The sequence below is a fragment of the Mizuhopecten yessoensis genome, unplaced genomic scaffold (assembly GCF_002113885.1).
Source record: "Mizuhopecten yessoensis strain PY_sf001 unplaced genomic scaffold, ASM211388v2 scaffold7087, whole genome shotgun sequence".
Lineage (NCBI taxonomy): Eukaryota > Metazoa > Mollusca > Bivalvia > Pectinida > Pectinidae > Mizuhopecten > Mizuhopecten yessoensis.
Genome location: NW_018406874.1, coordinates 1,299,296 through 1,311,361, shown reverse-complemented (window position 1 = coordinate 1,311,361; position 12,066 = coordinate 1,299,296). Strand labels below are relative to the sequence as shown.

Below are 12,066 nucleotides of genomic sequence, written 5' to 3'. Positions count from 1 at the left end.
CTTTGTTGTCATTCAACATACTCCTGTACAAAGCCTAGGAGTTATCTTAACAAACCAACCAAACGACTTCCTGAACATGTAAAACTGGAAAGGAATTAGAAAAAAACCCACCATTTACTTTACAATATCAAATCAAATTCAATTCTAAACAAGCACGGGGTACCCTTATAAGAGCAATTGCCCAGATTAGTCTGATATGATGTATTACAGAACAAATTGTGTGATATATAAATAAGTGATGTTACCACGTGGAACTAGATTCTATCCAACTCTGTGGTTAAAATGCTCTCAGCAAACCAAAGTATAATTAATTTTTCTTGCACATATGACTTCAACTTCACAATGTCTCCATTTAAAACTACAATGTGTCAAGTATATCATCAGATTAAAATATATGCATATGTGCATCTTCTGTGTCATCCCTTTTTATCATCCTTACAGCATCTCTTCCTTTGATCCAGGTCGTTCCAATGTGATATGTAGGGGTGCTTAAGGCCCATTTGATCATCCTTAAACATCCTAAATAAGGAGCTATTGATCGTATGGGTAGTTATAGGGAAATCTCCATATCTTGTGTGATGTATTAGGAAGTAGTGATGTTTCTTGGATTGGAATAAAGATGTCATTAGCTTATGCCTATTTCTCAGAGATAAGGGTGATCAGCCTCCATACCAAGTATTTCTCAGAGATAAGGGTGATCAGCCTCTGTACCAAGACAAACATCTAATACAACAAAATGTTTGGACATCAGCATGTTTATGTACTACCTCCTGTACCACATACATTCTGACAAGAGGCGATTCATTCTTTCACTTACTTGTATTGACAAATTTTCTATATTTCTTGGTTTATTTATATACTGTAAAATGAGATTTCTTTGATAACCCCATTCTTGCACAGCTGTTGGATGCGCAGATACCAGGCTGTTTGAATTGCCATTGGCATTGCTAATGTCTGCGGTGATCCATCCCAAGGATCGATGTCAATGCTAGATTGGCTCCCAGTCGAATGAAAAATTGATGCTACAAAACGAGACAATGAACCTTTAAATCGTTGCACAATCATATACTTGCAATGTAGACTCTCAGTAATATTGGCAAGGATATTTCTCAATAAAACACCTAAGACTTGGCCGATCTGTATTCGTGAAACCATTTTAAGTTCTTAGTGAGAAATTACTATTCAACATTTCAAAGTATACATTATATTTTCTGTATTTAGCTGAGGCTATGGTTTGTATTAATTTTTTGAATCTGTCACAAGATTTTTTTTGATTTTTTTTTTACGCATAATACTTTTATGAATATTGGGGCCAAGTCAAGTGTTTTTGGGTTGGTATATAGCTCTTCTTGCTATTACCATGACAGGATATAACCAACCCTTTGAGTTGCCTTAAATTGAGCTTAAGATCCTAAGTATTGATGCTATGTGTTTGGATGATAAGGTAAGTTTGAGATTAAGTCTATGGGAGATCTAGTTTGAGCTTAGCTTAAGACAGACTTAAAGTGTTTATTTTACTGGGGCCTGGGGATCCTGTTGCCTCAAGCATAACATTATATTAGTCATTTCAAATCAGTTGTTGCAGAATATTAGCACATTTGTATCTTGAATGCATTATCTAAACGTGATAGCTTTTAATCTCTGTACTTGAATATTGTTTTCAGCATTAATACTACTAATTACAAAAATAGTCGGATTTTTTTTCATCAGTGTAATAGTACAGACTCTTTACATATGTTGCTCTCTCAGAATCACATCATGTGTGTAATGTCTATAAATGACCCGATGACCTAGGTCACATGAAAGGTCAAGTGGTTATATGTGACTAAGCAGGAGGAAACATGACAAACATATGTTATAAGATAGGTTATCGGAGTACCCAGTCCTTCTACACATCAACACACAGGAGTGATGGAGCAGATAAGCCACACCCCTGCTACTGCTCTGTTACCATTAATAACAGCTAGAACCAAGCAGGAAATGATGTACAAAATATCTTTTTGACCTTAATAATTTCAAATATACTTGACCTGAATCTTGTATCGTTCTTTATTCCAATTCATTCAGAATAGACCTTTCCTGCTGTTACAGAACCTGAAAAAGGCTGAAATGACAATCAAAGCTTATGATAACAAAACTATATATTGTACTATGTATATTTTTTTTCTCTCTTTAAGTTCAAAATTCAATTATACTGCAATAATTTCATATTTTTTGCAATTGGAGTCGGTGTTGTTTATAACGTCATCATTGGTAAAATTGAGATATGATAAGGAATTTTAATTTCATATACTGATAATGAAAAAAAGAACACGTGTCAGCCAGAATTTTAATACCTCATTACAAACAACCAACAACTAAGCAAACAGATGGAAGGTATTTCAAAATGTGTATCTTATTTGTTTTCTCATTTTGTGTCATTGCAGATGAGAGGACAATTCAACACCGATCTGAGAAGATTGCCATGGAGATATTGGTCAACCCCCGACTGCAGACCTTGCAACAGTCCCTCCGAACCTTCCTGATGATGCCAGCTGATAACCGACACCTTATTTATGCTGGCCACTACTTCGCCGGTAGTGGATCGTGGGTCCTACAGGACGACTGCTTCACCGTGTCCCAGCTGGGGCGTCTCTGTAAAGACAGCGACATTGAGGCGGCTTTGAAACAACAGGACGGTGGCAAGATGACGATATACTGCAATGCAGGAGGGGAATGGAAAAACTCAAGCATCAATAAACTAGACGTAAGCAAAAGTCTCACCCTGGAATTAAATCCTGAGGAGAAGTTATCCGACATCAATGGCGTGTTACAGTTCAGCACGTACATCAGTAGCTTCATACACGCCAAGACCATTCAACAGTTAATGCGTACTTCTGATGTTGTTGGTAACATCCGATTCAGCAAGCCTACTCTATACATATTCCCCGCCTGTGAAGGTGATTCTGCCATGTTTGGTATCAGTGGGTTTAACCTTCTAGTCAATGGCGGATACAGCAGGAAGTCATGTTTCTGGGACTTTGCCCGCCATCTTGATCGTATTGATGCTGTACTTATGACTCATCTCGGTGCTGATAATATCTTTGGTATAAGTTCTGTTCTGAAGAGGAAGAGCATGGAAACCATCCATCCCGACATCGGCTTTATGTACTTAAATGCTTCTGACAAGGCAGGTGATGCTGAGGTCAATGGTTTAAATGGCAAGGAACTGAACCTTGCTATTAATTTAGCAGAAGAGGGAAGCAAATTACTGGAATTTTCAAAGAACCTTATTTCCACTCCTCAGCCCTGTTCCCGGTTGGGTACTAACCCTACCGTCACGCCTGTGAACCTGTATCACAAGGTCGGCCATGGTTCCCTGGACATGTACATACTTAACCCTGTCACTGACAGCAAGGAGCTTAAGGACTTCTATCAACAATGGAACAAGCAGGTGATGGAGTTTGGCTCCACCCAGAATGTGCCACTTCCGAACATGTTATCAATATGCTGCCTACTAGTGTGGCAGCCAGCGGATCCTGATGCTGATATCAACCGTCTTTTCTTCCCTGGAAATGCTCCTCAACACAAGATTATTGAGGGATTGGAAAAATTGAAACATTTAAAATTCTTAAAAAAACCAACATGCACTCCAAAAGATCTGGAAGCTAAGCCTGCTCCGAAAAAACCCAGTGGACCAGCAGGTCGTCCAGCATCAGCTAAAACAGCCCCAAAAGCAACACCTGAAAAGAAACCTGAGAATAAACCTGCCTATAAACCTGCTGCAACCAGCAAATCAAACAAAGTCTCTAAGGAGGATGAGAACAAGAAGAAGGCAGAGGACAAGACAGGCAAGTCTAGGCCCTCCCTTCTCAACAAAACAGCACCAAAGCCTGCTAAACCCGATTTGTCTGCTACCAAGAAACCAACGAGCACAACACCAAAGAAACCTTCTCCTACTGAGGCTAAAAAGAAACCAATGTCAACACAATCACCAAGACCTTCAGCTAAAAAGGAAGCGGAGAAATCTACACCAAGCAAACAGAAAACGCCATCCCCAGAGCGAAAGCCCCAAACTCCAGTAGCAAGTGTGGCTCCAGTCATTGCTCCACAGGAACCGCTTGTGGAACCTGTTTTGGAAGTGGCACCCTCTCAGCCTGCTGTTGATCTGTTGTCGGGGACCCAGGCATCACTCATAGATATAACCCCTGAAGAACCACTCAATAACATGACTGACACACTCGTACCCAAACAAGAACCCTTGGTGGAATCCGAGAAGAAATCTGAGTCACCAGATCCTCTTCCCGACCCAAATCAATTTGAAGTTGCTGCTAACCAGGGTGAGAGCTCCTTGATGTACGGCTCATTTCACCAAGATCTTCAGAATGACATACTGGCCCCTGAAGATGTCTCTATGGAGAATGGAGGCCATGACTACGAAACTGACCTAGTACAGCCAGAGTCCCTACCAGAACCTGTGGCATACTCACCCCAAGAACCTGACCTTATACCAGAAATGTCCCCAGTTACCAAGGAACCTCTCTGCCCTGTAGACCCCCAGTCTCCAGTGAGGGATATTCCAGCAGAACCAGATGTTGTACCATCATTCAGAGCTGAACCTGATGTACAACAGTCAGTTCAGGAACTTGACAGGCCAGTCTCACTAGATACTGCCCAGGACCAGGTTCTCAGTGATCCTCCAAGCACAGAATCTCCTGGAACAGAGGAGACAGACATCATACCACAACCAAAGGATAACTTGGACCTCTATGCTACAAATTACAAAATGGAGGAGGATGCTCAAATGGAGGAAATGAAGCAAAGGTCTCCAGTTGATGAGATTAATGAACCATATTTTCAAAAACAGGAAGATGTCATGCCAGAAATACATGAAGAATTGAAATCTGAAGATTCTCAGGATAATATGCCAGAAGAACAAGATGAAGATTTTATAGAACAGGAGCCGAAAGTACAAGAGGAAGTGAAATCTGAAGATCTTCAGGATAATAGGCCGGAAGAACAAGATGAAGATTTTATAGAACAGGAGCCGAAAGTACAAGAGGAAGTGAAATCTGAAGATCTTCAGGATAGTAGGCGGGAAGAACACGAGGAAGAGGTTAAAGAACAGGTGGTTGGGACACAGGAAATGTTACCATCCCCAGTGGAGCCAGAACAACCACAAGAGAAGGCTGACATTTCTGACCACGCTCTGGACGAGGTGGAGGAAGAGGATGATGGAGATATTTCACCAGATGAAATGGACAGCCAGGGCGATGTCAGAGAAACAGTTCTTCCTGAAGACAACCCTCCAGAGGATGTTTCTCCATATGCATTTGAGAACAAAGGCTTTACAGAGGGGTCTGCTGACGATATTGGAGATGAACCCTCAACAGAACCTGTGGAAGACATTCAGTCTGATGATGGGCAACAGTGTGTTGATGCATTTGAAAAAGACGAGGACATCAAAGGTGATGCGAAGGAGTTTGAGGAGGTGGAAGGTGAACAAGATGGAAGAGCTATGTCACATGATGATGTTCAGGTTATAGATGATTCCTTGGAAGAAACCCAGCACCAGAATGGAGACTATTTGGAAGTATCAAACATTCCTGAAGCCTTTGAGAAAGACGAAACACCCGATCCAGTGGATCTGAAATCCGAGGACTCCCAAGAGGAAGATGAAGGACTTCCAGAACAAGAAAATGTAGAAAGTGATGCCTACCATGCTGATGGTTACAGTTCCTTTATAGGTCTGCAAGACAAGCCTGCTGTACCTAGTACAGATCCCAGCTTTAATCCATTTACGAGTATTAATGAGGGTTCTCAACAGCAGGCCAGCCCAACAGATGGAGCTGCTGCAGCATTTGATCCGTTCTTCTCTGCCGGTGTTAACACACAAAGTACTAACCCCTTCAGCTGTTCTGGTCAGCCATTAGATAGCTACCAAGGGGAGGCAAATGGACAGACCTTTGATCCCAAAGAGTGGGGTGAACCCATGGGTCTGCCTGCTCCCCCTCCACCTGAGGGATCTCCTGGGCCAACAGCTAACGGTAAAGCTACAGAGAAGGGTACACAGAAAGCCAAACCTGGAGCAACTAAGAGACCAGAATCTGCCAAGTTAAACAAGTCAAAGATAGGAGATAAACCAGAGAAGAATGTTCCACCTTCATCTGCCAGAAATGCAAAGACAAATGGTGTGAAATCCACAACCACCAAGGCCCGCCCAGCTAGTGCAGCCGCTCCATCATCAACAGATTCAAAAAGCAAACCTACAGGCAGAAGACCGGCTACAGCCACTGGTAATCGAGCGTCCCCTGCCACTTCCAAGACCCCTCCCCTCCCTCCGCTGACTCCTTTCTATATAGATTTGTCTTACATACCCAACCATGGAAATCCCCAGTACAGCGACATAGAATTCTTCAAACGTATCCGAGCCAGGTTCTACGTCCTAAGTTCCCTGTCTCCTAACTCACAAGTGCTGAACGCCCTCCTTGACGCCAAACAGACATGGGAGGACAAGGACCTGAAGGTCACCATCATCCCTACATACGACAATGATACCGTACGCCACTGGATGGGACTCAACAAGGACCGCCTATGTGATCTCAACGTAGACGTCGCCCCGTCTGCCGCCAGGTGTACCATCCAGCTACAGGATCATGAGACAAGCTGCTCCGCTTTCCGGCTGGAGTTCTGAATGCAGATGTGAGAGTGTGCAAGTCTGAGGGATCAGCTATATGAAAAAGTTTGGTCGATGAAGGAGCTCACTTTCATTTCACTTTGTAAAGATTGTGTAGTTAGTAACAATGATCATGTGACTAGGGAAACAGTTCTGATATGTGTAAGTCATGCGTTTCAAAAAACTGAAAGTGTCCTAAAGAATCTGCAAGTTGTGTGATTCTGACAGACAAGCAGTCATATAATGGACTTTGCTTGGTCTTGATACACCTAAACTCAATTACATCTTTGTAGATGTTTCTCGCTTGTTGATCGGCAGTTTGTTTGGTCCTAAGCTCTCTGTCTGTATGTTCAATGTGACTGTAGATCTGACTGAGGTAATCGTGGGCTGCTGTGGCCCTGAGCATTGTTGTGTGAATGTATTCAGCCCAGGTTCCACTATGGGACAAGCTATATGTAGGCCCCAATTATGTATAGGTTAAAAAGTTGTTGGACCATGTCGCTTGATAAAGAAGACACCCATACATGACCTGGAAAGGACTCCTGGGGTTTCCATTCATGTTATGGGGTCAGCAGGTCCTTTTGTGTACATGCTATGAGGCCATTGTCTGTTGGGCTAGCTATAGAAATAAGGCCCATCTGATCACCTTTTAAAGGGGTCAGTAGGTCTTTGCATTTGAGGGATGGTCCATGTGGTATATGCATGGTATGGGGCCTGCAAAGGGCTCTTAAGATGCTATCATGTTTTGGGTTCTTGAAACACAATATGGGGCCAGATTTTAGGGATGATATATGGTATGGGGTGAATTATTTTGGGTTATTTATGACATGAGGTCCATATGGGTAACTTGGAGATGTTTGTTTCGCAAAAGTTGTAAAAGAAACGATGTGGGGCCAAGTAAGTGTGAAGGAGACCTCTGCGTGTACCTATATCTGTGTGTTGGCTAGAGGTATGAAGATGTATGTTTAGTGCTTGAGACTGTAGAGTATCTGAGAAAGCTTGCAATATGTGCTTTATGAGGTTATTATTTACAAACATTTTTTTTTGTATTGTATTAAATTATTTTTTTTTCATTCATATTCTAGCGTTATTGTGACAATTTTCATACTTTGTATTTATTTCACGTAATAATGTCCATGAATGTTAATTTTTATATTGGTAAATCTGATGTGTGTGGAATAGATAGCCAAGTATTTATATGTGTTCAGTAGAAATCACTCTTGTTCAAGACAATCTAATGGTTGTTCTTCTGAGGAGCACAAGTCAGGCGCACTAATCAATAACAGAATTTTACCTTGTTTTCGTTTTATTCCACACATTTAAGAATGAAGCGTTTTGTCAAATTACCTGGTAAGTTAGGATCCTCTATTGATTTCCATGTCAAGTTTTAAGATGTTCAGTAACCAAATTTATATGTATTATAATTGTGATGAATGAATATTTTGCTGTGAAAATAATTTTCAATCAATTTTTTCTTGTATTTATTAGTTTGTTGATTTTTTTTCCATGGTAGATAATCTAGTCAAAATATTTTGAGTGATGTAAGGTCATTATTTGACTTAAATGCTGTAACAATTCTGTAATGATGTGAAATCATTATTTGACATATATCGTAACAAATCTATAAAATCCAGATATATGTAATGGAACATCAGTTATAGAAGTTTCTGAAGTTCATCTTATTTGGAATGCAGTACTAGAGATACTTTGATAGCTCCAGTCCATACAGCTGTACAGTACAATACCTGGGAGTTTCCCTTTGATGGGTATAACAGTAAACTTCAGCTCAGAAAAGGTTTCAGTATCTTTGCTTATGTTAACTAATGGCGAAATCAAAGGTATAAATAATTATTATCTTATTTAAAAAAAAATAAAGGTGAATAAAGTAATTAATTTAAAATGTTTTGAACATAGCATCATTCATCCAAGGGGAGATCAATCTTGTTAGGTGGCTATTCAACTTTATCTCTTAAAAAATGTCTTTATTCTTGTATGAAGATCAAAAGGTGGCACTTTTCTCTTTCGTCATCTGTGTTTTAGAAACTATGATTCTGACATGGAAGGTTTCCAGCCCCTTGTTTGTTTGTGATCAAAGACATTCTCTGTAGATCTTTATGATGAAAATGATAACACTTATGTGATGCTAAAATGTTGGATACTTGACACCTATAAGGTAGCATGTGTGTGATGCTATAGGTTGTATGCTTGACACCTATAAGATTGCACTTGTGTGATGCTGTAGTAATGATAGCACTTGTGTGATGCTATAGTGTTGCTAGCACTTATGTGATGCTATAGTGATGATAACACTTGTGTGATGCTGTAGTGTTGATAGCACTTGTGTGATGCTATAGTGATGATAACACTTGTGTGATGCTATAGTGTTGATAGCACTTGTTTGATGCTATAGTGATGATAACACTTGTGTGATGCTATAGTTTGTATGCTTGACACCTATAAGATTGCACTTGTGTGATGCTATAGTAATGATAGCACTTGTGTGATGCTATAGTGTTGCTAGCACTTGTGTGATGCTATAGTGATGATAGCACTTGTGTGATGCTATAGTGTTGCTAGCACTTGTGTGATGCTATAGTGTTGATAGCACTTGTGTGATGCTATAGTTTGTATGCTTGACACCTATCACCTTATTGTTCTGTTTATTATCAAATCATTTTCTTTGTATTTACCTTGCTTTCAAACCGAACTACTAGAATATGTGTTGATGATTGTGGTGTATAAATGTAAATGTAATATTGATTATTCAAGAACATGTATTACAGAGGTATGTTTACCAGTATCTGTTTAGAAAGTTCCCTCGGCACGTCATCAGGTATAAAACAATGAGTAGTTGTATGGGAGAAGGGGAAGGCTTATACCTTGGAAACTCATTTACTTGTATACTTGGGAGTTTTGAGGATACATTTTGTAATATTTTCATTAATGCCAGGTTACCCTAGAAAAGGAAATCATTCACTTGATATACTTTGTAATAAGTTATCATAGATTGAAAAGAATTTACTGTCTTGATAAGGAAACTACAAGATTCTCTGTAAGGGATTCCCAATGATGTAGCTTGTGTACGTGAGGACAAGGAAAGGAACCACCAAAGTGTTCTTTACCTGTACAGTCTGTGTGTAATGGTGATGAGCATGTATTCAGACAAACGAAGGTATGACACAAAAAACAGGTACGAAGAAACCATACTGCTACAGGTGTTTCGTTATTGTACATTTTGTAATTCCGTTGCCAGTTCGTTTTTTCTGTGTATATGTTCGGTTTAACCTGCAAGGTTTGCTGGGTACTGGGTTTTTTCTTGATGTTCATGGTTAAAATGGAGCAGTGACTCCTGTTCTACGACAGAAACAGATTTTCCCTGTGTATTTGTATCAAATACCCATGCAAGTGGCATGTGTTCATGAGTATTTGTTTTTCACTTTTGATCACAGCCCTGAGGACATTGATGGCATTATAGAACTGTACAACGCCATGCCAGACTGAGATGGGTGTACAGCGAGTTCCTTTCCCACATCACCAATGTATGAACATACTCAGTCATGTCAAACTCAAAAATACCACTGACTTATGCGAAATGAAAAATTCAACATTTAAAGTTGATTTTTCACAAATTTGTAAAAGGAACTTAAAAAATGTTTCATGTTATGCAGAGATCTAGTTAGCCAAAGGGAGATAACCAAATCAAAGGGACATAACCAAGTAACTCAAGTATGGAAGACCTTCCTACATTTTGTACATGTATGTGTGTACGTAAACAGGCTTGGTAATGGTCATTATTTTGTGTACATGGAATCTTTGTTATTCAGAATGTTAAACTTCTATTTTATCTCACACATTTTTAATATTTTACACCAAGTTTGTACGCCAAGTTTGTACTGGTGATCTTGTCCCAGCAACATGTGTTAACTGTGTGACATGGGCCGTTTTCGTTTATCGCGGTCCAAACGGTAGAACCTGTTGGACACAGAGTTGTTCGTTTATATAATAAGGTCGGACCCAGTGATCTGATGCTGCTTTTAGGCGAGCCTTGACCAAACTTTGCAAGGCCTGCATAAACTTGTGCAGGTCCGCCAGGATTTATACCCGAAAATGTTAAATTTAAAAACAGACATACTTGTTTTTCCCCATAAACGAACAGGCCCATGCATAATTTGTTTACTTTATCTGGTTTGATGGCTTGGACATGGCATTATATACTGTAACTGTGGTATTTTCTTGTCTATAACTTCAGTGAAGTTTTTTTCTATTTTTACAATTACACTTTGAAGTGTATGAATTGAGGAAGGAACACTGTGAACATGCATGGTTGTTCGTTTGTGCTGTTATTTACACCTGGAATATTAACCAACCATTTGTGCAGAGGACAAAGTTCAACACCAGACTTATGTTTGATTTACATGGAAGTATGCAATATTACATTGACTTGTTCTACTGAAGCCTTTATTTTATGAGGTCAATCTGAAGGCAGAGTTGTTCTAGTTTACTGTACATTTGTCTTCACTTTACGTGGAACAGATCTATGAGTGCTTTCAACCTGAAACTTTCTATATAATACTTTGAATCAACAGTAAAATACCTGCCATAATTGATGTAAAGTATTATAAAGATATGCATATACTTATATATATATATTATATTAAACACTTAATGGTATGAATGATATTGTGTTGTGCTATTTCGTGAAATGTTTATGTATTGAAAGTTTATTTTGTCAAATGTTCCTATTTTTTTTGCCATTTTGGCTTTTGTGATTTTTGTAGACTCTGCCATTTGGTCATATTGTGAGTAAAGGGAGAGAACTAGTTTGCAGAACAGTGAAATAATGAAACCAGCAACATGACTGTTGGCAGACTGCCATTGTAAAAAATAAAAAGTAACATAATTGTCAGAAGACTGCCAATATATTGAACTTATGTATGAAGTCACCAGCTAATGATATTTTATTATAAAAGTTTTTAAAATTTAGAGCACTTAAAGAAATGAAAAAACAATCAATTTAACAGAAAACTGATAGCAATGGTTTTGCTTTCAAAGGCTAAATGTCAGATTCTTACCTTTACAGTGCTAACAGCTGATTTTGTACTTGGATATTTCACTGTGCTTATTTTACAGTATGTTACACTGCCTTTCATATTGGAATCGCCTGATAATGCCTCCAGTAGAATGTGTTTTTCTGCCTTTTTTGTCCCACTTTTTTATTATCAGTAGTTATATCTCCCCTTTCTACTTGCTGATGATGTGGCATGTTGAGTTCCAATATTGTGTGTTGAAATGAATATTCCCTTGTACATGTTTCCAAGTGGCAAAAAAATAAAAGAATGCCTTCAGTAAAGTTAAATTTAAACGACTGAAATGTGTTGTTGTTTTTCAGTAAGTAGTTGTTAGGAATAAAT

General features: G+C 39.2%; 1 protein-coding gene across 3 annotated transcripts in view; it reads left to right on the top strand.

Annotated features, from left to right (window-relative positions):
• The window catches only part of LOC110453087 (microtubule-associated protein 1B-like), a 58,562-nt gene extending 46,541 nt beyond the window's left edge, over window positions 1–12,021 (top strand). For 2 of the 3 annotated variants that reach the window (XM_021501923.1, XM_021501922.1), the window contains one exon: window positions 2,427–12,021. In XM_021501923.1, the coding sequence (XP_021357598.1) occupies window positions 2,427–6,673 (4,247 nt within the window). In that variant the 3' untranslated portion in view covers window positions 6,674–12,021. The remainder of the gene's footprint in view (window positions 1–2,426) is intronic. The other variant, XR_002463252.1, reaches the window with a different exon arrangement.
• The last annotated feature ends 45 nt before the right edge of the window (window positions 12,022–12,066 follow it).